The 27,482-nt window shown below is 41.2% G+C and overlaps 2 protein-coding genes across 2 annotated transcripts in view; both read right to left on the reverse strand.

The window, feature by feature from the left end:
- Positions 1 to 27,482, reverse strand: part of LOC124125168 — a 225,518-nt gene that overhangs the window by 127,810 nt on the left and 70,226 nt on the right. The window lies entirely within an intron of this gene.
- Positions 1 to 27,482, reverse strand: part of LOC124125166 — a 148,882-nt gene that overhangs the window by 89,485 nt on the left and 31,915 nt on the right. The window contains exons 16-30 of the mRNA XM_048402759.1: positions 26,183 to 26,394; positions 25,634 to 25,779; positions 19,527 to 19,703; positions 15,634 to 15,792; positions 14,899 to 15,041; positions 14,721 to 14,791; positions 13,666 to 13,832; positions 12,876 to 13,042; positions 12,329 to 12,512; positions 11,033 to 11,170; positions 4,489 to 4,668; positions 4,102 to 4,249; positions 2,688 to 2,768; positions 2,145 to 2,293; positions 1,843 to 1,981 (exon numbers count right to left, since the gene is read on the reverse strand). Coding sequence (XP_048258716.1) covers positions 1,843 to 1,981; positions 2,145 to 2,293; positions 2,688 to 2,768; positions 4,102 to 4,249; positions 4,489 to 4,668; positions 11,033 to 11,170; positions 12,329 to 12,512; positions 12,876 to 13,042; positions 13,666 to 13,832; positions 14,721 to 14,791; positions 14,899 to 15,041; positions 15,634 to 15,792; positions 19,527 to 19,703; positions 25,634 to 25,779; positions 26,183 to 26,394 — 2,261 coding nt within the window. The remainder of the gene's footprint in view (positions 1 to 1,842; positions 1,982 to 2,144; positions 2,294 to 2,687; positions 2,769 to 4,101; positions 4,250 to 4,488; positions 4,669 to 11,032; positions 11,171 to 12,328; positions 12,513 to 12,875; positions 13,043 to 13,665; positions 13,833 to 14,720; positions 14,792 to 14,898; positions 15,042 to 15,633; positions 15,793 to 19,526; positions 19,704 to 25,633; positions 25,780 to 26,182; positions 26,395 to 27,482) is intronic.

Consider the following 27,482-nt stretch of genomic DNA (forward strand, 5'->3'; position numbering starts at 1 on the left):
CATTGGAGCTCGATAGTCATATGTTGTCGTTGTACAAAGGCAATGAAAACTGTTCATGGTCATGTCACATGAGGCCACAAGGTTGCGCTGAACTCGGGCAGCAATGACGGCTCTACATCTCCTCGGCACTGGCTGGATAGGTGTATGAATTCTGTCCTGCGAAATTCTGCGCCATTCTGCTTGTAACGCGTTGGCCAGTTGTGGGAGTGTCTGCGGCGTGTTCTGACATTGACATACACGTTAATCGAGTTCATCCCAGTGGTGTTTCGATTGGGTTGAGATCTGGAGATCTCGATGGCCAGGACAAGATGTTGATGTTGGTATCATGAAGGTAGTATACCGTGACACGAGCTGTGTGCGATGGAGCGTTGTCCTGTTTAAACAGCTCCTCCTGGTGGTCATTGATTGGGAGAGGGCTAACTTGAAGAATTTGATTCATGTAGCGATTTGCTGTCAAATTTCCCTGAACCACAACAAAGTCAGATCTCATGGTGTAGGATATGGACCCCCACACCATTAAACTACCGCCACCGAAATTGTCGAATTCACGTACACAAGGTGGGGCAAAACGCTCATTTCGACGACGATAAACACGTTGTCTTCCATCTCGCCGCTGTGGAAGAATCGTGATTCGTCGCTAAACCACACTCGTCTCCAGTTTCTCAAATTCCAAGGCTGTACGGTATGGTAGCGTCGTTGTCGATGGATCGGTTGCAAAACAGGGACGATAAATGGTCTTCTGGGTCGGATTCCGGCCTCGCGAAGATGGTTCCTGACAATCTGGTCCGATATCCTCCTCAAACCAGGGATGCGTCCTGTAGTGTCCGTAGCTGTGGCATTGCGATGACGAAGGTGGAACAGTCGAATATAGCGATCCTGTGCAGGGGTGGTAACTCTCGGTCGGCCGGTTCTCGAACGGTCTACAGTGGAATTGAACCGTTTGTATCGGTCACAAAGGCGGCAAATGTTCCGATCGGCAGCGCTCAGTCTCGGCATTTTTCAACTTGAAAAATGTTGACAATTAAATGACAAATTACTTGCTTATGCTTGCCTTTTTATAGCCACTACCACGAGTTACGAATGCCATAACTTCCACGTGCATTTTGCTTTGCTGTTTTCCTCCATGACATTTTTGAACAAGTGTGGCAAAATCGACAATGGCTGCGTTTTGATGCATTTATGTATTTTCCAATTACATATATCCAATTTATATACCGGATTTTCTGTGTAGTCAGGTCCATACATACTACCTGCGCGTTTCTTTTTTGGAAATGTGTATGTTTTGAGCTTCATAGCATTCATTCACCTGATAAAGGAGTCAGTATATACTCTGAAACTGTTGTGTTCCTACTACAGAAGTTGATATCCATACATTCTCTTCCTCGTGTTTTAATATTGCTTGTCAATAGCTAGTAGTAATTTAGTCAGAATTATCTCGTTAGACAGATCTTAGTAGTGGTTGTTTACACTATATGTCATGTGTACTCACAGTTTGATGGTGTGGTGAGGGAGTTGATCATACATTCCAGAGTCCCCATATCATATCAGTAAGTTATAAGAATGGCATGTGTACTCACAGTTGGATGGCGTGATGAGGGAGTTGATCATATGTTCCCGAGTCCCCACATTATATCAGTAAGCTATAGGAATGTCATGTGTACTCACAGTTTGATGGCGTGGTGAGGGAGTTGATCATATGTTCCCGAGTCCCCACATTAGATCAGTAAGTTATATGAATGGCATGTGTACTCACAGTTGGATGGCGTGGTGAGGGAGTTGACCATATGTTCCCGAGTCCCCACATTATATCAGTAAGTTATAAGAATGGCATGTTTTACTCACAGTTGGATGGCGTGGTGAGGGAGTTGATCATATGTTCCCGAGTCCCCTCTGCCCTCATCCCCCTCTCCGTCAGCTCCGTCCTCAGTTGGTCGTCCGTCATCTGGTACGGGTTGAAACACGGCTTGTTGTCGATCAACTCCTGCCGCACAGAAAAATGTGTACATGATCATAAAATGTGGTCTTAAAGTGTTAGCCCTTGGATAATGTCATGATACAGATTATCGTTAGTGGTTCAAATTACGATTGTTCATATCAATGTTTCACATAAGCCCAAAATAGAAAAAAACAAACAAACCCAATACCTTTATTGTTCTTATGACCTCGACAACCTGCTCCTGACTCTCGTCAAGACCGAGAATCTCAAGAAGATCCATGATAGACCCCATTTTCAGGTTACGGACAGAGAACGTCTTTAGGAAAGTACTAGCCTTCTGGAAAAGGGTTGCCAGAGCTGCAATGGATATTTCGCAATACTAGAATCTAGGTTCATGAATATAGTTCTCATCCACTTGAAAACTCTTTTTATGTAGTTCACAAGCATTTTGTTATGACTGCATTTACATTTTACGTGTATTTCGTGTGTGCTTACAATATTTTACGGCATGAATGTCACAAAGAATACAGCATGTATCCCCACGCTTTTACAAAACGTAACAATGCGTATCGATAGCAAAGGCACCTACGCCCTAACTTGTCAGAGTATCTATTGAAAACACATATACCTTACGGTATACTGTGTGTAGACATTGTAAACCAATACCATCGACATCGTTATGAATACTGTGCAGCAATCTTATGAAACTAGGTAAATGTATAAGTGTTCTCGATTATCCTATTCTGCTCACCGCCATCTTTTGTAATCTTTGCCTTTTCTAGGATCTGTAGCTTTCGAGGCTGCATCTTTTGGAACATAGAATCTGGCTTAACTGAAATTAGAATAAACGTATATAAAACAAAAGCAGGTCAATACATAACCCTTTCCATAATCATTATGAATATATACTGGAAGCAGAATCCATTGTACGAGTTTGACTACTTTATATCATAATCATGTGTTTATGAATCACTGTCAAATAGTCATGAAACCAAGAGTTCGTGTTAAAGTGCAAGGCAAGTTAGGTATTCATCTGAACAAGTTACAAAAAAGCAAATTGCATCTGACATAATTTTGGACACTGATACGTCAAAGTTTGAAATGTATATATGTCTTCCGCAAACGTTTTGAAAGTTTTTTTCTGAGGCATCGGATGCCGTAACCCTGATCAAAGAACGTTGGATAGTTGGAGCTGCTGTAAAACTTTCGACATAAAGGGAAGGTGGACTGTTGGAAAGTTGTTGTCATTTCTCTTCTCATACAGTCCTGTGTTGTCAATATGTTTGCACAGATAAAAAATGTAACAGGTGAGGTGGTTGCACTGGTCGCTTACATTTCTATCTCAGTTGGTTAAATAGGTGTAAGGGAATAAGTTACCTGTCCGTTATTGAACGCTATAAGATCGTCGATGTACCCAAAACTACAGTAATACGTCAAATTTCCGTGTTTGCTTTGCGGATCGAGCAGAAATGCCGTCTCAAATGCATAAAGAAACATATTATCTAGGAAGGGAGCACAAGCGAAGCCCATAGGGATGCCTTCTTCTTACCTACATGTTCCATCCCTAATTTTCACATGGATGTACATTTCTACAGGTGAACAACTAGTTTATTTTAGTTAATAAATCATTTACAGGTTGTATGGTTGAGATATTGTCAGTCAGTCAGTCAGTTTACTTACTCAAACACTGAAGTTGCATGGGTGCAATGATAAACACTAATAGTTTTAAACCGTTTTTCTTATATAGACGTCCCCAAAACAATACAGTGGTAAATAGTTACCTCCGTTCAACGGGTAACTTCTGGTAAATAAAAGCAACAAAATCCTTTCCATATTCATAAGAAATCTCTGCCAAAAACCTAGTGGATTGTAAGATTCGGTCTATATCATGACATGACAAATAGTGACAGCGGGTGTTCGCGAAAAGGTGAGCGTATCCTGCTACAGCAGTGGCGCACGTCACAAAAACACGCAAATACACGGTAACATATGGTACAAGGCAAAATAGACAATTGTATCGAACATAACTTTTGTCACCGTAACGTCAAATTTGGAAATGTCCTCCTCATGTCTACCATAAAACTTTTTAAAAGCTGTACTTGGGCCTTGAATGTTTTAACCCTGATCAAGCTCAAACCTTAAACCTCAAAACAGAAGTTCCCTACCATTTTCTGCGTCGGCGACAGAGAAAGGATCTTTTGGGGAATCAATATCCTCGGGATTTTCAATTTCTTTTCCTTCTCTCTTTGGACTGGTGTTGTTTTTCTTCTTACCATCCAGACATGCAATGCAGCTTCCAGCTATAGTCTTGTCCTGAGCAAGAAATTGGAAATCAGCCACATCTATTCTATTGCCTTTTCTCTGTGATCGGCGTCTTCCTCCCGTATTATCATTTCCCACGCACTTATACATGTATTTGCATCTTTATACCAATTAATAATTGTCTTCTTTGACACAGGATGAGATGAATAGTAAAATGTAAACTGAGCAAGTATACGTACATGTTTATGAGTATATCTTTGTAATAAAATATAGGGCAAAACTTCATTTACCATAAGCATGACCTTTTGGTCGTCACACTCTTGCACCCAAACTGGGAGCTTGGGTAATCTGGGCTCAAGGTAGCGTGTTGGGTCGATGTAGCCGTCCTTCCGTTTCAGGGAGAAGTGGATGTGTTCGTTACCTCTGCACGGAGAGTTGGTCGCAACGCCTATCTTCTGCCCAGCACTCACCTGGAGGAGATGTCCAATTATATTGAAAAATAAAGAACAAACTATACATTTATATTTTAGAAAAATAATCACACGAAGTCTCATATCAGGCAATAGACCTCCCCACCCTCATTTCCCCCTCAATTGCTTATACTTATAATGGGAGAGTCTGGTATGGTTAACGTGGAGGCTCTTCATGATAAAAGTTAATTGTGCACTTTTGCACACATGTATTTTTCTGATGATCCTCCTGTGAAGCATGTCAAGACTGAAAGTATTCCACAATTATCGTAAACGAGCCAAGGATGTAGGACATAATCTCAATGTCAATGTATCACTCTTCATCCTGGATTCCCTGAGTAGGCCCATCTCGGAAGCTTGACTGTCGCCGCTGGGTGAATATATTATGATCACTGTCGTTTGCTATCACCACTGTATTTTTCGTATTTGATTGGAGCCATTGGATATTGTACTACCTCTCTGTTGTGTACCGCCATTGTACTGGCTATGCAGTAATTTGTATTTAATTGTAAACCTCGTGAATTTTGTAATACATGTGATGAATGTATACAACTTGTTGTTTGTTTGTTGTTAATCTCAATGTCAGTGTTGATTTTGTTGAATGTGCAAGTGAAGTGCAATATCAAGTTTTTCAAGGAGAGGCTATCTGAACGACCACTGCATCGAATTTATGTGCAGTGTGTTGAGAAGGTCAGCAACCCGACAGAGTCCTTTGCTTCAATGAAATCGGCTGGCCTGAAAGAGAAACAGAAGGCTTTCTGTTTGTTGCTCAGGACCAGTCACTTCCCACTCGAAACCTTTAATGTGTGCATCAAAATGTAAATATGAAATGTAGATTATGTAATAAATTTAATGAGACTGACCAACACATTGTCAGTTGATGCCGAGCTTTGGCACAAACACAGTATCTTAAGCGACATGATGGAGTGGCTCGATCTTTTTATTACCGTCTTCGCCATGCAGAGGTCCACCGATGGTACGACCCGGAATATGTAGAGGACGTCATGGAAAATGATAAGTACAAAATTCTTTTGAATAGGGCCGTATACAGCCTCAAACGTATCCAGGCAAACAAACCTGATCTTATACTATTTGATAAATCCAATGAAATCATTTATATCATTGAATTGTCTGTACCTTTTGTCACTAATGTGATTGACAAGATTCAGGAAAAACATGGCAGATATGTGGACCTCGCTTTCGAAATGTCCCACTTGCATCCCAAGTTCCAAGTTGTTCGACTCCCTATTGTTCTCGGTGCCTTAGGTTTGGTACCTCCCAATCTGTCGACAGACATTGGGAGAGTACCCGACTTTGCTATCAGGTATATAGGCCTTCTGACAATCTGGGTAATGCAGAAGGCTGCCGTGTTGGGGAGTCTTCACATTCTCCAAACATTTCTGGGTGGGTTCGACTGGGCAGTGCTTCCCATTCGCTGTCTGTGTTGCGTGTTGAGGGGGCAAGGGTCCTGAGCTGATGATGAGCCTAACCAGCCTGGCTGTTCAAGGATATCCCAAATCGTCTTTGCTACATTTTTTAATTTTAATCTGTAAATAATAATAACAGCAATAACAATAAGATTTATAAAGTACCTAACATCCATCAAAGTTGCTCAATGGCATTATTACAAAGAACAGAATATACATATATACATACATACCTGAAAGAATTTTACTGATACACAGCGCTTAAAGTCTCATGGGTATATACAACGTTGCATATTTGGATAGAGTGTGACATGGTTAATGCAAATATCGTATTCAAAACATCGAAAGCGGCACTATTAGCACTTTTTTCCTGTCTATCAATTTGGAACATTGAAACGAAAATAGCTTAGGCGGAGCTTTCCATGTATGGTTTTGTTGGAGGAAATTACCTCCAAAAGTACATGCTCTATCGCACAACAAGCCCGACCCTCCGTTCGCACACTAGCACGGTCATGGTCAGCTGCACTCGTTCTCGGCAAAGCTGACCACTTCTTCACCCTTTTTATCCCTTTCCACAATTAGCAATGACCATTTGTACACTGTACTTTCCTTCGTATAATTGCGATTAAAGGATTAAAAATACTCTTCTTTTAACAACGGAAATGTGACACAAGGACATTTATATTACATATGTAGGTCATTATTCGGTGAGAAGACGATGAGCAAAACATGCATATGCTTTGTCTTCGAATGCGTTTATTATTTGCGTAGCGGTACTCATCTCATTTATTTTCCTGTAAGACTTTTCTTTGTATACATATTACCTGCTCCGTGTATAAATACAATTATGAAGCATAGTACTGCTTCGTTTCTTTTTCACGATGTCGTGAGCTCAAATCAATGTCCCACATGTTTACAGGCTATAAACAGTGAGGAATATTGAAAACCTTACCTCAGGTTGTTTAGGATATGTTTAATTTTATATAAATACTTTGAGAATTCAATAACAGTGAGATGCCACGTTATTTCATCAATGTCCTTGTTATCTGCACCAAGAAAGAATGCTAACATATCATGGGCTTCCAACATCTCTATTTTAACATACATTTTAACATCAAAATTATCAATTAGAGTGGAAAAGAATACATCTCTCTCTGAAAGTAGAAATTCACAGTTTAAGATGACATGGTGATAATAATCATGAGCAAAAGTATTACATTTTGTACATTCTTTAGATATTTTGCTTCTGGATCCAATAATATAATGTATTTCTTCTCTAATTTCGGTAAAAAAACATTACAATGCTGTATAACACATGAGGAGTAAGTGTTGTGTGAATTTTAGAATATCGAATAGCTCTACATGTTCCTCGTGTGTAGTTATTTCATTTAACACAATCTTTCTCCACTTAGTCTTCGCGGGGATTTTCCCTGTGCCAACGTAGTGAAATACATAATGAAGAAAGTTATATTTCTTGGCTGTTGAAAGCAACACTCGACATATACTTTGTAAATTATCGTTATGAAAGTTAAGAGTGAAGATGATGCGCAGAAAACAGTTTTACAAATTGAGACACATGAGTTGTTGCAGAGATGCCCCAGCAGCTGTAGTCTACATTCATCTATATAGCCAACCATGCTCCAAAGTTCTAGATTAGCAAAAGTGGCATCAGTGGGGGAACGTTTGTCAAACCCTTGTACAATCCCGGGAAAGCAACGCTGGGTGCTTTCAGCTAATTCAAGATAGTTGCCATGCAGAGGAGGTAGTAATTCATTTTCATAAAAAACTTTGTTGTTAAAATAATTCTTTTCCATATCTTAATACTTGCATACTGATGTAAGTCACTACTATTTAGACAAACAGAGAGTAGGAATTAATAGTATGGCTTGCTTTTGTGCTGCTCTCTTCAATATATAATTTGAAAGAACGATTATTTTGTAGAACAACACCCGCATATTTCACATTATCAAACAAAGGTGTCATAATCTCCAAAGTGATAAGCATGCGTACACAATGATTGCTTCTTTTTATGAAACACAACAATTTTACTTGTTAATCGGCATTTGGATGCGTAATTAGCAACTGTATCTAAAGCTGTTTGTAGACATTTAGGGCTGTAACTGAGTAGTATCACAGCAAGTAATACGCATGGTAACCTAACATTATATATAACATATTCCTGTATCTAACTGCCGAAGCTCAGTTATGAGGTCATTATGTACACAAGTTAAAGACATGCTGAAATAACTCTACCCTGACCTATACCTTGTCTTACAGCAAATACATCAGATTGCTCGCCCTTACACTGAACACGCGCATACATGGAAGTATAACAGTGATGTAACAGAGACCACATTTTACCTCTAATACCAAGATGATAGAGTTTTACGAAGAGACCCGAATGCCATATTTGATCAAAAGCTTTCTCGTTATCTGGAAATGCTGTGTTGATACATGATCCCCTGTTAACATAACTTTGTACATATTCAATGAGGGTAAATAGCGACATGACAGCACCGTGCTCCTTCCTAAAGTCAAACTGCAAAATATCAGGAAAATTACAGGCATTTCGGGATGTCCACGTTTCTAATCCTCCTAGGAGAACGGATTGCTTCGTTTGTTCAGTTTATTTTCCCCAAAACACATTATCCTGTTGCAGCCTTGTAATATGACTACGTAGATTAATCGACATGTCAGAGACTCTGTGAATACATGTCATTTGGTGACGTGTTACATTATGCAATACACATGGCTAAGTGTTTTATGATACTGGGCCTGACTGCTGGCATACATTAGGTGAGACAAATACCATTCTGGGTAAATACCACTCATTGGCTACAAAATTAAATCGATATACACCAAAGGTCTTCCCAGGTGTAAAGTAACGATCCGGTATATTCTGTATCCGGCTGGTGGTAATACCCAATCACCTTAATGCGTATTTTTACAACAACGCTAAGTTTACGTTTTCCCTTTTTTTGTCTCGGCCATCGTATTGCACATCATACTAGCTACATAATGTTGTAAGATAAATGTATTTTAATGAACTTGATAAGTTTTAAGGTGAGATTTAAATGTTTCTACTGAAGAAGTCATTCAGATTTCAGGACAGGAAAGAGGAAAAGCACGTGATTTTAGAAGTGTTGAACAAATTCATTGTGAGAGAAGGGCGTCAGATGATGGGCGGATTCTGCGGCTGGGTTTGTAAAGGTTGGCGAGTTGGTTTGTTTGTTGTTTAACGCCACACTCAGCAATATTCCAGCTATATGACGGCGGTCTGTAAATAATCGAGTCTGGACCAGAAAATTCAGTGATTAATATCATGAGCATCGATCCACGCAATTGGGATCGATGACATGCATCAACCAAGTCAGCGAGCCTGACAACCCGATCCCGTTAGTCGCCTTTTACGACAAGCATAGTCACCTTTTATGGCAAGTATGGGTTGCTGAAGACCTCTTCTACCCCGGCGTCTTCACAGGATTGTTGCTGGTAGGGGAATAGTACAACCACTGTTCATTTAAATAATGCCATTGTACTTACACTTCTACTTAATTTTGTACTGCCACTCCATTGTGTAAGGCCATTGTAACTGCTGTGCAGTAATTTGTATTGATTTGTAAACCTAGTTAATTTGACGGTAAAATTTGTTAATTGTATTATATTCCTTGTTGTTTGTTCATTTCACACTTTTACATACAGACTTCTGGGTTAACTTTTTGTTTCAATTTGGAAGTCGAGAACATGGTTCTTAACGTCAACAATGAGATGTAGTTCCAGGTGTTATTCGAGTTTATAACCTTCGTCCAAGAAGGTTGTTCAGTGGCAGAAAGAGCTTGTAAAGTCTACTAACTAATTGAATTTCACTGTCCACTCATACATTAAAATGTTAGAAAACTTTACGAATCAGTTAGTTTTCACTTTACGGTGGCCTAACGTCCGGAGCTGGAAACTGTTTAGTTGTAAACAATATAATAATAAACTTTATAATATCAGCTTTCTGTATGAGAGAAATACTACTTGACATAAAGCAACAAAACATTGACGAACACAACGAATTTTAAACTTTGGTGGGATTCGAACCTGCAACCTCTTGATTAGTAGTCCGCCACGCTACCACCTGTTACGCACAAGTGTCCATTTTTCTAGTCACCATTAACTTGGTTATTTGTACATTTTTATGTAAATATTGTACCAAGTTCGTTGTTAGTCCTGGTGGTATATGTGTTATGCATGTGTCCGTGAATCTTATTTGCACATCTAATTTCAATATATATGGTTGACAGTATTTGTACAGGATAGGAGGCAGTGTTTATACAGTGGAGAAGCCTGTAATGTTTTACCCTTCTGTGTAACTGCATCTTAGACCTACTCAACTGCCTCCTATCCTGCATATATACTTGTCAACCATATAACCGTGTTAGAGCCTACACCGAAACGTCGCTCCTAATTGTAATAAAGAAGTTGTTCATCTATATATCTTATCCTTACTTAGTACTCCAACATCTAAATGCCTCTCAAAGAAGTTATGTTTAAAGGTTTTTAACTTCTAAACATGCTTGGATTATGGGGATGTTGTTTTTAGATGGTATTCAAGCTGTTAGGCGATAGCTCATTTCATGTGTTTATACTCTTTACGTGTTTAGAAAGAACACTTCAAATGTGCACACTGTTTAGGATTGAAACTCACTCCTAAACATGGCTTGTATGTGTTTACATTCTTATCACATTTTTTGCAGTGTGTTTTTTGTAGTGAATTATATTAATTTTATAAGTGGTATTTACTAATTTTCAGCATCTTCGTGCAATCAACCAGGCCTAATAGTAAATTCGCTGTTTACTAACCTTCTGGTCGCTGCTACTAATTCAGTTAGTAGAATTCACTTGACCTTTTTCTCAGTATTACTATCTACACTATAGTTTAAGTTACGACTTACTAGGCTGTCGTCATCCACGTTTGGGTCGATATTGGTTATGATGACCTCAGTTTCCTTCAGAGATCCTGCATTCGGGATGATGATGACCTCATATGGGTTGTCAGACCGCCTGATGTTGCCAGAAAACGGAGCCACAATCTGAGGAGATTTAGTTCTGTTGTTATGGACATCACTGTTACGGATTATCTGTTCCGAGTGAATTATTTTTTGTATGTTCGGATTCTTGGAGTCTTGGCACAGAATAAATAGGCAAATGGAAATTTTATTTTCCCGACCTATGATAATTTGTCAATGAAAGTTAATCATGTCGTAATACATGTACATGCTCTACGTGGACTTTTCAAAAAGGAAAAGATGAAAAACCAAAGCAATTTCTTTAAAGGATTGTGGAATATGTGACGGATCATCACTCCTCGCTTGACTTTGGCAGAGGTACTAGGTTGACCGCAAGGAACTCTGGGAAGGAGAGTGGAACAACTTTGGAACGAACGAACCAGTCAACATGAAGCAAACGGTATAATGTTCAGTTGGAATAACTGAAAATATTACTCCTTTCACCGTTTTAAATTTCAAGATAATAATTTGAAATTTCACGTTACAGAAGTTGAAATTTCAAGAAGAACATATTTTTATATCTCAGGATGTTAACTTATTAACTTGAAACTTCAACTTATTATCTTGAAATTTCAACTGATTATCTTGAAATTTCAACTGAATATCTTGAAATATCAACTGAGTGTCTTGAAATTTCAACTTATTATCTTGAAATTTCAAGATACTAAGTTGAAATTTCCAGATACTAAAAAAATGGTTCCGTAGATACATGTACCACGCGGCAGACTTTGCGAGCCGACTAGTCTTTGGTATTTTCCCCTCATTGCCAAGCTCCAGGCAGGGTAACAACAAGTACTACCTTTTAACCTCTTTTAATTTGATAAGACACGGCCGGGGATCGAACCATTGACTTTCTACTCGACCATCCGTCTACTGGAGGCCGTCTGTGAGCTTTAGGTATTGTGCCTGACGAGCAAACGCTTTAAGCACAAAACTACTTTGACACCTCTTCCTTCAGAGCTAAACGCCCACTTCCTTAATATGAGAAATACTTATTCCTTTAGATAAGAAATAAATCAATTCTGGTATTGATATTATCTTTGGAATCAAATTGTTAGTTTAGAAAAACAGGTGAAATACATGTACAATGCATCTTTTAAATATTTTTGTTGATAAAAAGTAACACACAAGTTGTTTTCGCTTAATATAAGTAGACGATGTTAATCGCCAAACGGTGCTCACGTCTTTGCCAGGAGATACGGTTACATCTATTCCTTTATGCTCGTATTCCTTCCCATTTTTCAATTCGGAGGGGTAGCTGCCACTTCCACTGCATCCTGCCCCAGCAATTCGATGGGTGCGGGGGAACTCCTTATGGCACTTGGGGCCGAAGACAAGGTCGATAAGGGAGCGGGCAACACGGTATCTGCAAAAGTATGACATCATACGTAGAAAAGTTACATTAGGCCAGCTACAAAATATCCCAAATTCCTATCTCAATAACTTCCCATCATAAATAAAAAATAATAAAGAGTCCAGATAAAAAACAATATGAAACACTAGTAGTCAAGACAGCGTTGCCAAAACAAGTATTGCTACTGGTTACACTAACAATAATGTAGGTGTAATTCAAATGTATACAACGACACCCAACTATGAAATATAATGAATGAATAATGCTAAGCCTTTAGGAAAAACAAAACAAAACAAAACTGAGCCTAATTAAGGATAGCGATATTACTAATCAATCAACAGCAATCATGTTTATTAAGTGTAGGCCTATCCTTACCCTGCCTTCAGAGCGTTGTAAGCTGTCTTCACGTCGTTGATTAGAGCTTTCACCGTTTTGAAAGTTTCCAAGAACTTCACTCCCAGTTTCTTCAGAGGTTCAAGAGGAGCCAGGACTTCATCAACAATGTCCTTCAGCTTGTTCACAACTTCATGTCTCAGCGCAGTCTACAACATTTGAACAGTATGGCACAATTTGCATAAATCATTAGTTCTAGAGTAACTTGCAAAACATTAAAGTGGTAAAAACAGATGTGAAACACATGTTCAACTTCTGGAAACGAAAACCTAAAAAATAATTTTCATTCGGAAATAGAAAATGTTTTCGACATATTTCGAACAATCGCACAAATGCTAAGTGATCTAAAAGATTCTTTGGTGTCCATCATACATTCATGCTTATATTTAACATATGTTCCAGGGCAATGGAGGCAAAATATATATCCATCTGGTCGGTTGCCTGGTTCACCTGGTGTATAAGCAATGAGTGAATGTTGTTCATTGGCTGTGAATAATTCAGTCTGGATAAGGCGAATCAGTGACAAATTTATTTGGAACGAGCCATAGCATGATGATACTCAATAAGCCGAGTACAGAGTCTGATAACTGATAGTCTGATACTTTATGCAGCTGTTGCGTCAAGCATGGGATACTGGGGGCCTTTTTTTCACTAGATTCCTGTGGGACAAGTCCATATTACAACATCCCATTTAGTGATGCCAGTGTCTTTTGGAAAAGTAAGATCTTGCTCTAGTGCATACAAAACATATACATGCTATCGAGCCACTCACAGCGTTAGTCTTCCCCTTGGAAAACTCCGCTACAGGGTCCCTCGTCCGGTTCATAACCTCGTTGATCCACTTATTCCCACCTTTCTGCAGTGTCGTCTTTGCCCTTGACCCCGCCTCCACTATCTCTATCACCTGGGAAGCTAGGTTCATCCAGTCAGGGGGCGTTTCTGTTGTAGCAGGTAAAATACAAGCGTCAACCCTGCTATTAGAAGTATTCTATTTATATGAAATATGTTACCTGTGTGTCATTGGAAAGACCAATGTGCTACAGCTTGTAGATGTTTACCAATTTGGTGAATCCCGCGACTGGGTATTCATGACATTGGTATACAATCACTTTAGGAGACATGGGAATCTTGTTACATAGATGTTTTTACTTTTTGGTGTAAATATTCACTTGGAAAAAATGTTAAGCGACCTCAGCTATTTTGTCATGAGCTTAGCCCCAAATCTATGGCATAGAAACCAAAACATGTGCTATTTCCTGAAAGGGTATTTCTTTGTCGATTAATAGGGTCAACAATCATGGCATCTGCAGTTATTTATTTATTGAGACAGTTATGGCTGGTACGTTGTAGCAAAAACAATGACCGTTATGCTCCCAACATGACTTCCTGGGACGATATTGTCAATAACGTGTATGACAGCCACATCCCCGGATGACCGCATCAGCCGTCCTCCTCATGGCCCCAGTCTCATGCTGTACATTTTGCCATCACGGTGTATTGCCTGTAGATTTACTACTGTAGGTACAGCTTCTGCAACTTGTTCCCCGCGGTGCTCCAGATGTGTTCCAGCGTGTTGAGATCTGGGCCAAGGGATAGTCGTTGTGGCATTCAACTGTGGAACTGAGGTTTTCCTCATCAGTTTGCCGATTTTTCTCTGCCAATCTTTTCATAACCAAATAGTGGTAACCAAACTGACGACTGACATCTTTGTAGGACATTCCTTTTAGCCATACCTATTATTCGCCTCCTTTCGCCGTCAGACCATGTATATAATGAAATAGCATAACAGTAGTGCATGTTAGTCAAGTGTATTTTTAAAAAACTTACTGGTGGTGGCAAATAATGCATTTTTGGTCTTGAAAATGGCATCTACAAGATTCTTTACTTCCAGGCCAACACTGAAAACCAAGATGCATCCAAATTATTACATTTCCCAAAATACAAACGATCTAAGACTTGATATTTGAATCCATAGCTTGGTGACTTCATAAAAAAAGATACTCACAGGATGACGTTACTAGCGACTGTAGAAATGGCCTGTTTGGGGTCATTGTTGAAGGTCCTAAAGCTATCAGCGATAGCCTTGATAGCCTGAGAAATCATCTTCCCTGCCCTGGGTATTATAATCGTCACTGTCTCCATCAGTTCCTGAAATGGACAGCATAGCAATGTTCATGTCCTTGTAGAAAAAGGTTCTCCTTCAGTTTTTAAATAAAAAAACCTAACAGCATTCAATCCCTAATCTTTCTGAAACATGTTGTGATAATTTAACTTTTTTCACTTCAGCAAAACCTAAACCTAGCAAGGAGCCATTTGTGTGAGGCTCTGATATATGCAAAATTACGTCTTTTAGCCATAGCTGCTAGCGAGTTTGAACTCGATTTTGATTCAGCACCAGACTTGTTCACATGGATTTTATGAAAAACCTTTGGGCTTTCTCGCACATTAAGCTCACACATACGCCGTTGTTAAACTGAAGTATTGTCTGAAGCCGCTTCCAACCCACCCATTAACTCATAGTACCCTAGGCACACGGACCAACTACCACCCTGCCTAAGTGATATCCAATTATGATAGGGTAACTTTCTGATACCTCAATTACGTTATATAAAGTACTTCTATATACTCGTGGACATGGCACTATAATAATATTTTACAGAAATTATGCTCAAATAGAATTATTACGGGTGGCGTTTTGACAAGGTATTCCAGAAAACACAAGTATTGTGGAATGACATACATTGTAAAAGCTGAGCACCGATGACTTGACTTCCTTGTAAAGATTTGTGATTCTCAATACAAGGTTCCGGGCAGGTTTAGCAAAGGGAGGCAACTGCTTTTCATCCAGCTGGCCAAAGGCTTCCATAGCGTCGGATGCCTTCTTTCCAACACTGACAACCTGTATCATACCATCCATACATTAACATTACCATATCACATTACAAATAAGGAAATAGTAGTAAAGATCCACATGTGGTTTGTTTCCAATGTGTGCAACTGTAATAAATATCCCAGTCGTTGTTCATTACGAAATATTACACGACTCAGGAAATAAGATTGTAGTCAAACTTGTCATGACATCTCCACATAATTTCACTTTAAACTCATGCCTGAATTTTCTGTTGAAAATATACTTTGCGAAACTTTGTCTTCGGAGGCGCACGAGAGCAATACCATTACTTAAAAATTCTTAGGACGTAATTTCACTCGCTGAATTAACTTCAGAGAACGCATATGAATATAATGCAAGAACGGACCGCCCCCTTAATACATAGGTAAATTAAAGCAAAATTTTATTAATGTTAAAGTTAACAAATATGTAGACATTGCATCGATGTATAGAGCGTGACAACATTTGTTCCTGAAAAGTGATCTGGGACCATGGTACCAAATTAATACAATTGTTTTTTTTACTTGCCCGTGAAGAGATCACCCATTTAATAAACCTACATCTGTATTACGCATTGTTTAATACCAAAACGCATGCTTATGTACTTTCGGAACAAGTTTCACGAACAAATATTGAAAGCTCTCAGCATCCCTTGGCTTAATCAACGACATTGCGTGTAGAGATGATAGATCACTGAGAGGAGCGGTTATCTCCCATTATTTACAATTGTCACACAAATGTCGCCAAGCTGGAGTTTTAGCACAAATGTTATTGTGAAACGTAATGATATGACTAAAAGGCAACTAATCTGTATTGAATGTATGGTTATTCTGTGTACAACATTATATATGAAACAATACGCTATTCTTTGGTGAATATATCAGATGTATATAATCTGAAATTGTTAAACTATCACTGTCAATAGACACTGAATGCGTTTTACAGTGAACATATTTCAGATTTTATGTGATATACAAGGGCTAGCTGAAAAGTTCTAAGCCTAAGTGGGATATCTCAATCGGATTGAAACAAACTTTTGCCACCAAGAAGTACAGTCATTCAATGAATCATAGACATTCAAGAACATGTAAGAACTGCGACTGTAGTGTTATTATTGTCTTTGTACCAGACCATCTTATGAACCTACACATTGAAATCACCAGAAATGGACAAAACTGGCTATAGGGCAGTCATCAAGTACCTGCACCTGAAAGGGCTAACTCCAACACAGATACATGCTGCCCTGGTCTGCACTTTAGGGGATGATGCCTCTTCTTTTTCCACCGTAAAGAAGTGGGCTGCGGAATTCAAGCGTGGCAGAGAGAGCCTTGACGATGACCCGCCTCCAGGAAGGCCTTCAACAGCAACCATTCCGGAAAACGTTACCCGGATGCATGACATGGTGATGGCTGATCGACGATTGACCACTCGACATATTGCCAGTCTTGTGGGCATCTCTCATGAGAGGGTTGAGCACATTATCACCAACAAGTTGGGAATGACAAAAGTTTCTGCAAGATGGGTGCCAAAGCTTTTGACAGCGGTTCCGAAACGTGTCAGATTCCTGACGTCCCGTGACAATTTATGCCGTTTTGAAGCAGATCCCGATGATTTTTTAGCCCGATTTGTAACCATGGATGAGACCTGGATTCAACCAGAAACCAAAATTCAGTTAAACAATTGAGGCATCCGGAATCACCAGCCCCCCCCAAAAGCCAAGTTGGTTCCTTCTGCTTGAAAGGTGATGGCTTCAGTCTTTTGGGATTCCAAGGGTATTCTTCTGATTGACTATCTTGGAAAAGGCCAGACTATCAATGGAAGAGTGAGTGAGTGAGTGAGTGAGTTAGTGAGTGAGCATGGTTTTACGCCGCTTTTAGCAATATTCCAGCAATATCACGGCGTGGGACACAGGAAATGGGCTTCACACATTGTACCCATGTCAGGAATCGAGCCCGGGTCTTCGGCGTGACGAGCGAACGCTTTAACCACTAGGCTACCCGACCGTCAATGGACCGTCAATTATATCAATGGAAGATATAATGCTGACCTACTGAGACAGTTTCGTGAAGCTATCAAAGCTAAGCAACGGGGAATGCTCAATAAAGGAGTCCTATTCCACCAAAACAATGCTCTTGTTCACAAATCGGGGGTTGCCATGTCAGCGATCCATGATTGTGCCTTTGAACTCATTGACCATCCCCCTTATTCACCCGATTTGGCCACGTCAGACTTCCACCTGTTTCCAAAAATGAAAAAGGAACTAGCCGGTCGCCAATTTCCTAGTAATGATGACGTCATTTCAGCTGTGAATGACTTTTTTAGGGTGGCCGAAGAAAATTTCTTCTTGCCCGGCATCCACGCCTTGCAGCATCGCTGGCAAAAGTGTGTAAACCTGGAAGGGGACTACCTGTAGAAATAAATGAAAACCATCGACTTGGTACGGATCTTTCACAGTAAGGCTTAGAGCTTTTCAGCCAGCCCTCGTACATGAGTTTTTATGTTGTGATTAATTATTAAATATGACCTCAGTGTTACCACAACTCAGCAGTATTACCTTCAAAGAAAACATGTGAATCGAAAACGTCTGATGCCATTGCAAATATGCAACATCAGCTACAGTACATCATTTCCTACCGAAAGATTATAGTGACGTGAAAATATTAAAAATATGACAAAATTAGGTTTCTTTGTGTTGGCGAAATTTACCCAACTATTTGTTAAGTTAAAATGTTTCTTGTTAAATCACTAAAAGTTGCAATTTCAAGTTTTATTTTTGTTTATTCAACAGGACCAAAAGGGGTACACATTTTGATAATGACCCATATGCAGTACAGGATTACCTGTCTACTTTTCTTGGATCACTCCATTCTAATACTTAGGTAACACGGGGTAGACCAGCCAGTGCCTTCACCCATGACCTATGTTGTTTTAAGGTGTGTGACAAATGGGACGTGTAACTAATGGGAGGATACCAGAGGAGCTTATACACACTCGATGACCCCAGCAAGCGTGTTGCTAGGCTGACGTCACATGGCATTGTTTCGCCGATGGATCTAGCAACAAAATTCCACAAATTACGTCAGCAGGTATTGTGACGTGATTGTAAACTTTGTGGTGCAGGGTCCCGTTCCACAAGGCGATCGTACTGTAGAGCAAAGACTGTAATAAGTCTATGTAGATGTTACGATAACCTTAGCGCTACGATAACTTTGTGGAACGGACGCGTGAATTCTAAAGGTGGGCCGTTGAATATTATTAAATTAATACGTTTCAACTTTGAAGTATTACCCTTTTAAACTCAATTGGATTATGCCGTGGATCGTGTAGGTGTCAGCCTATTTACACATGACAGTATAATTCTAAAAACGTTATATATGTCAAGCAATAAATAAAATAAATAATAAATAAAATACTAAACTCGCTCCCGTGTAAAACCAACTTTATTGGAACTCGTGAATAGTTGGGGTATTTGACCCGCTTTAGCTTGTCAGATACCACAACTATTGACTCGTTTCATAAAATTGGTATTAAAAACATTTTCATAATCACATGACATTTCTACTAAAAGTTTGTTGTACAGTTCCGACAGTATCATGAGCTTGTAGTTATTAATCACTATCAAATAGTGATGATATCAGGTGTTCTAAAAAATATGTGTATCCTTCAAAGGCAAGTCAATTGTTTCGCCTGAGAAAACACGGGAACGTATGGTTCAAATCAAACCCAAGAGACGAACACTCAACCTTATCTGGCAGCTCCTCCAGTGATTGCCTGAAACCATTTATCATGTTAGCAAACGAGAAGTCTCCTCTGACGATACTAAAAAACAGGTCCAGACTTTTGCCTAGAGCGCCAGCAGCACCACCTTTAACAGCATCGTAGATCTCAACCAGTCTCTTGAGGTTGTCCACGCCGTACTCCTGCAACAGGGAAATGTAGAAGTGCACAATTTAAAGTAAACCCTAAAAAGATATCTTTGCAAATCACATAATTACATGAATAAGACATATTCTCTTTTAAACATGTTGTCAGATTTAATTTGATCTGATATTATCCTTGTCGGCATTTTGACTATGAATTGTCTTCCCATCACACTGTAGGGCACCAGACCTCTTGACTAATAATGCAACTGAGCATATACATATAATAATGATTCAAACTAGAACAGGACGCTAGACATTGAAAACATTATGGGTAAACTCTTCAAATGGTAAACACAAGAGAGAGAATTTCTATATGATGAAGAACACCGCGTTTCGCTGTATATGCTTACTCCTTCATTAGGTGAATGAATACTAGGACTCAACGAGCATATAATATGTACACATGAAGATAAAAGTAATAAGATAGTAAAGGTGGAAAGGTTAACGAACGAAGTCAGCAGTTAATTAGCGCCCATTGGTGATTAGAAATGGACAAATGGAAGTCAGGAGTTCAATTAGAATTGTATAATAAGCTATGGTCAATTAGAGGCAGGGGTTAAGTACACTGATTTGTAATTAGCAATGGACAAATGAAAGCCAGCTGGATGAATAAGAGTAGTTGGTAGCCCCGTTCTGGAACCGCTCCAGGCTTCTGATTGGGCGGTTTCTGTGATGACGTCACTTCCGGTTTCGGTTTTGTCACGTGCCTGCGCATGCGCGAAGGTGGCATTGTGGGTCATGTGCGCGCATCCAAGATGGCGACACTTCCGTTTCAGGTGGCGCGTGCCTCCAAGATGGCGGCATTTCCGTTTCTGGGAGGCGTGCCCACATCCAAGATGGCGGCACGTCCGTTTCCGAGGGGCCATCTCCCCATCCAAGATGGCGACACGGCGTCTCCAAGATGGTGGGAGGAGGGAGGGCGGGATGACGGGTAGGCGGGAGGAGGGAGGAGGTTTTTTTGTTTTTTTTTCGGTTTGATGGGTGTGTGGGTGGGTGGGTGGTTGTGGTGGTGGAGAGGGTAGTCAAGGCAATGGATGAAAGCGTTCTTTTGGGAGAGATGGGTGGCCCTGAAAAGGGACGTTTTGTAGAAGAAGTAGATTACTTCTTCTCCCACAAAGGGGCTGTTCTACAAAGGCAGGGATGGCCTGCCACCTGTCTCCTGACAGGACACTTACTGGTGTGGCATAGTCGCCGCACGTAGGTGTCCTTCAGGACAGTGTTCCAATAGATGCACTGAAATGTGCCATCGTGTTCCCTTGTGCCATGCGCATAGACTGGCAGGCACCCTTTGTACTTATTGCATTGCCATGGAGGAATGTGTTCCAAGTCCCAGCGGCAGTCTTTGCACAGTGTCAAAGGGTGCGCAACTGAAACCAGATCCAAATCCCAATTTTCTTCATTAGTTTGCATGATGATGACGATCTCATGGAATGCAGTGTGAGTGGCTTCGCTCTTGTTTTACAGAAAAGGGACTGACACCCTGCTTCCTGATTGGTCCAACACGCAGCGCACCGATTGGTTCCTTCCGGTGCCTGGTCTGAGTCTCAGTTTTCAAAACTGGACCGACCCTTGTGTCTCTTTTTCATAGGAAATGGATTTTACCATGGGAGAGAAAGCACAACTCGGCTCGGGTGCTGTCTTTTGATTGGTCGGTGCTGTCTTCTGATTAGTCGAAAACCCAAGCCTCTGATTGGTCAGGTTTCGATCCTGTTTTGGGGAAGGTTTGTCTATAAATCAGACGTTCAGTCAATCTTATAGTGCAGACGTTCATCAGGCACTCATCGCCATTATGACGAGCAAGCAGAATGATACGTACCATTTGCAGAGGAAAGACACAACTCGACCCAGATGGTTAAGAACCATACGTATCGTTTGACATTCAACCCAGACTACTTGGAAACCGTACCCCCGGACCGCGTCCCCATTGAACTGCCGTCTTTATTTGACAGGGTGATCGATGACTGTTATCAACAGATGTCAGGCCAGAAGCGGGATCGTACTTGTCAAGATATCGACCACCCCGCTGTGAACACTCCCATACGGATTCCCTTTCGGCGCTTTGAAGATCTTCATTGCCTAGATATCTTGCATGCTGTGGAAAAAGTCCAACAGTCCAACAATGCCACCATGGTTGTGACTTCAGTACACGTAGCAGATCCCGACAGGCTAGGATCAACGACAACGTAGACGACGATCCTGATGGAGAAGCTCAACTCACTTCCATGCAGCGTGAATGTAGTGCCTATCGCCACAACAATAAGCTGTAACAGTGGTCAAGTGATGTGTCATCTCTGTTTCAGGGAGGCCATAGACTGTACCTATTTTACTGATGAGGCGTCCCAAACATGTTTGGAACCTATTTGGGTCAATATGATGAAGGACCATATCTTATGGTGACCCCATCTTCACTCGAAGAGGCTGAACATGAAAGAGGAAAGGTTTCGCGTTGTTGTAGGGACATGCAAAGCACTCCCTCCTCAGTTGTCTTTTCGCATTTCCTATGTATCTGGTTGTTCTTGTTGTTCATTATTAAACATTGATTGATTGAACTGACTCTTTGTGTCTTGATTGGTCTCGAATTCAATAGGGTGCTGAACCGAGGGTAGAGGCTGAGTTGAGTTTGTCAAGTTTGTGCACATGCTTGTTGAAAAAGTAAAGAATTAAAAGATAGATAAAATAGATAAAAGAGAAAGGACATGCTTGAAAGATCAGCTGCCTGGTGTCAGTCATCCCAGTACTTCACATATGACGTCAAGTGGTGATAATGATAATGATGAAGAGGTCATTTCCTCCCCGTCCCCTGTCTGTCATGTCTGTGCACATGTTCGTTGTAAAAGTTAAGAAAAAAATATAGAAAAAAATAGATAAAAGAGAAAGGCCATGCTTGAAAGATCAGTTGCCTAGTGTCAGTCACCTAGAACACAGGATAGAGTCTTATCACATCGTCAGTGACACGCAAGATTTCATGGAGTCCACATCGTGTTCAGACTGTTGTAAGACATTTTCTAGAAGAGATGTCTTACTTCGTCATAAAAAACACGTCCATGGCTTATCACCAACACTATCACCTATGAGACCAGAGACATCACCGTCGCCTCCGCCGCTGCCGCGGTGTATGGGGAAAAGACGGTGTATGAATGCCATGCCACCATCAGGGATGTCCCGATACCGAGTGGGTTTCTGAAAAGGCGAGAGAAGAAGGACGAGGTGACCGTGTTATCTGTTATTGCTGCGGTGTGACACTCTGCCAATGGAAAGCCACAGACAAACCCTGGAAGGAACATCTGAAGCACGCCAAAGTCCCCTGCGAATACTTGTGTGTGTTTTGTCCTGATGGAGAAGTGAACGAAAAATACAGACGTTTGTTGTCTGAAGAAGCACAGAAGAGAAGAGTGGAGTGTCTTGTTCACTCCTAGTGACAAAGTTTCCTGTTCACTACGTTTTTAGGAATGTACAGACGTACAAACCCTAGTGGCTTATCACCTAGTGTTCACAAAAAATCACAGGTACGCCCCTAATCCTGTGACTTTTGTTTTGTTCTGTTGGTTCACGTGAGCGGGGGATTAAACAGTTGAACAAACATAAGTGTTGTGTTGTCTTTTTTTTTAGGATGAAGAAAAATAACAAAATAGGATCGAAATGCACACCCAAGAAAAAAAAGGATCGAAGTCTGACCAAACAGTGACCGAGCTCATATCGTGCTGGGCTCTGATTGGTCGAACTGAGGTTGTGCTTTCTCTCCCATGGTAAAATCCATTTCCTATGGAAAAGAAACACAAGGGTCGGTCCGTTTTGGAAAACCGAGGTGCAGACCAGGCGCCGGAACGAACCAATCGGTGCGCTGCGTGTTGAACCAATCAGGAAGCAGGGTGTCAGTCCCTTTTCTATAAAACAACAGCGAACCCACACACTGTATTCAATGAAATCAACTATGTCGTCTCGACACAGCTGCATGAAGTGTCAGACCGACAGTCACAGTTACCTGTACTGCCCTGAAGTGACATGTACCGAGTGCCACACTCAAGGTCACCGCCACTATGTCTGTCCGAGGATAAGCAGTCAAGATAAGCAGAAAACTCCCCAGGGGCCATGTCAAAACTGTCAAGTCGTGGGTCATTTCGCTGCAGATTGTCCAGAATCCAGTCGAAAGAAGACTTCCCAGGGCCCATGTTACAACTGCCAAGTCGTGGGTCATTTCACTGCAGATTGCCCAGAGCCCAGTCGAAAGAAAACTTCAGCAGCGCCGTCCATGTCGACACCGGTGACACCAGTGACACAAGTGATACAAGTGCTTCATCTCATAGAAGTCATGCATATCGATGTCCGTGCCCTAAAAGAATGCATCGCACATCTCCACGCGGGCATCACACCTCGTCTAGGGAAAAGAAAACGGGACAGAAGCCCCTCAAGAAAGCACCCTTCAAAGCGCCAACGACGTCATCAGTCTGAGGAGGAGGAGGAGATGGAGGATGAAGGAGATAGATAATCTGAGCAAAGTGACTAACGAATGGGACCTGCTGCTCCACTGTTTTTCCAGTTTCCAATCGTTTCCAGTTTCCAGTTTTTCCAGTGTTCCTACATTTTCCTGCTGTTTCCAGTTTCCAGTTTGTTTTCCAACGGCCCTTTTTAGGGCCACCAATCACTCCCGAAAGAACGCTTTCATCCATTGCTTTGACTACCCTCTCCACCACCAACCCCACGCATGACCCACAATGCCCCCTTCGCGCATGCGCGGTCACGTGACGAAACCGAAACCGGAAGTGACGTAATCACAGAAACCGACCAATCAGAAGCCAGGAGCGGCTACCAACTACTAATGAGCCTTGAGGGATAGATGGTGGCACAGATTAATTAATCGATTCCCAAGTCCCAAGTTCTAGGTTCCCTGGTCACGGTTCATGGCTGGCAAGTATCACCCGATATCAATGGCGTCTTGTAGTTTCATTTGACGTCAGTTGTTGTTGGTGTTGGATAGGACTTTGGTAGCTTTCCACATGATGGTATGGTCTTGGTTCTGATGAGGGCCCTGGTAGGGTGTGGTGATTCTGAATAAGTGATTGAGTATGGTGTTACAGTGCTAGAAATAGTCTTCACACATTTTACTCATGTGGGGAATCGAACGTCGGCTGCGAGCGAACACTTTAACCACTGGGCTACCCCCACCGTTTGCGTCTTGATTTGGAGTTCTTGGGGGAGAAGGGTAACTGTTGAAGGGAGTGAAGGGTTTCTTGAGAGCATCAGGATGGCAAACAGATTTAGCACGTCGGGTGAGGCTGGCGATGATAGCTTGTTTTATCTTGGGATGGTGGCAAGAGTTGAAGTGGATGTACTGGTCTATGTGTGTGTGTCGTCGTGCGGTACACTGATGTTCTTAGGCCATCATCTGTGGTTTGGAGGTACACGTCTAGGAAGGGAAGTTGTTGATTACTTTCGGTCTTCATGGTGAACTGGACTCTCTGGTGTTGGGTGTTGAGATGTTTGAGGCGCTCTGTCAGTCGTTTGGTGGGCTATGGAGGTGAATATGTCATAACATACCAGCAGAGGGGATTTACTTTGTTCTTCTTAATAAAGAAGTTCTATTAATGCTCTCTCTTATGTAGGAAAGATAAAAGGTACACGTTACATGTACATGTTCACAGGATGTGGGTAATTCACTACATGTACTCGTTATCCTGGTTTACCATAAACGTACAAATTGTGGTATTCCTAAATTGCAGTGTGAAGTCAAGAGGAATAGTTTAAAGTGAGAAGACTTAGGATGATTTTAACAGTTTGGGAGCATTTGAGATATGCCATTTGAGATGTGCCTGTGGCATTTGAGATGTACCATATCTTAAATGCCACAGACAAAAGCTGTTTTTTAACTTTTAACTGATCAGACTAGATCACACAGAAGTGCGATTTATCAGGCTGCTTTGTCAAGTCACCTGCAGCATGTTAAGGTTGTAAGCAGCCCCTCCCTTGAAGCAGATCCTCGCCGAAAAGAAATCCTGGTTGATGCCCATGAAGCCAAGGTGGATGCGGGCGTATGCTTCATCGTGGATGTTCACTCGCATGTGTCCACTCAGAGGCGCTGTAACATGCAGTGATCATATGCAGTATATGTGGATGAAAATCATTTGTTCCATGATTTGGAGGAACATGAAATACACGAAATGTTTCAAACTGTCCTTATGTGGAGAGATAGATAATTTGAAAACTCGGAGATCCCATAACTTCATTTCCAAGAAACACTTCAAACGAAATGATTTAGTTTGTGTTCAGATTGATTTGGATTGCATTAACACTAATTCCATGTTTGGTTATTCGGCCAACGTTTTCAAATGTCAACCTAACATTACAATTAATGATGTCTAATAATCTGCAATGTAGTCTGAATCACGTAAACAATAATAAATACTTATTAGCGATTTTATTTTAAACAATGTTGACACAAAATAACGGTGAAAACATGAATGTCATTGACACGAGCATACCTATTTTGAAGTCTAAAGCATTGTTCATGGTCAGTCCAAAGGACACTCCAATGGTTGTTGACCCAAGCATCTTCTTCCAGTCTACGCTGGGTGATGGCAGTTTGAACTCGATCTTCTCATCAAAGAATCCCCTTTTGTGTCGGTCGTGTACGTCAATGTCCCGCCGGCCAACATAGCGAGGGTCCACGTGAAAGAAAGATCCATTTATGGCTCTGAAATGTATGTATACACATGCTCAAAAGTTAAGCGCGACCATATTCATAGTCTCTTTATTTCACGTGTGGGAATCAGAAATACGAAATATGATGATGTATGACTGAATGAGGCTTCCATAGTTTCTTGAACCCAAATTTGTCCAGATACCACAAGGAAAGCATGCTTTACGTGTTGCTGCAGTTCCCCTACCCTATAGCGAAATTCAAGTTTCAGACACGTGGTTGCATTTTGCTCCTGTGTGAGATTCCCCTTCCAATAGAGGTTGAAAATCAGCCATGGTGAGGAGAAAGTTAACGAACGCTGAAAGATGGCAAGTGATAGGCATGAAAAATGCTGGCATGTCATGCAGGGCTATTGCAAGACAAATGGGTCGTCATCACAGTGTTATCACTCGTTTGATTGTCAAACATGGTCAAACCAATGATGTCAATGACAGGCATAGGTCTGGTAGGCCAAGAAAGACCTCTAACAGAGAGGATAGATGTCTTTTCAGGATAGTCAGACGGAATCGTCTGATATGGTGTCGTGCCCGTAGTCGATGGAACTTGGCGAACTGGAGAAGGATCCATTGCTCTGACGAGTGTCGAATGCTGCTACGAACTGTTGATGGTCGAATACGTGTTTGGAGGCAATGTTACACTCGTTTTGCACCAAGAAACATCAAGAAGACCTTAGCATGTGGCGGGGGGTCTGTCATGATATGGGGTTGTGTTTCCTTCGGCTGCAAAATTCCGCTGGTGACAATTCGTGGAAACGTGAATGGCCAACAATACCACGATGCCGTTCTTCGTCCAGTGGTAGTCCCTCATTTTGACAACCATCCTCTTTAGACAAGACCTGTTTATATGGACGACAATGCTAGACCACACAGATCTCGGGGAGTTTTCGCTTATTTGCGTCAAGAAGCTATTGCCACTCTTTCTTGGCCGGCCTGTAGTCCGGATCTTTATCTGATTGAGCATCTCTGGGACATTCTTGGCCGGAAAATCAGACATCGTGATCCCCCAGTTCAAAATCTCGCTGGACTTGAAGCCGCACTTCATGGAGAATGGATCCGTTTGCCTCAGAGAAGCATTCAACGACT

Source organism: Haliotis rufescens, unplaced genomic scaffold, assembly GCF_023055435.1.
Source record: "Haliotis rufescens isolate VD_foot unplaced genomic scaffold, xgHalRufe1.0.p SCAF_29, whole genome shotgun sequence".
In the NCBI taxonomy this organism is placed as follows: domain Eukaryota; kingdom Metazoa; phylum Mollusca; class Gastropoda; order Lepetellida; family Haliotidae; genus Haliotis; species Haliotis rufescens.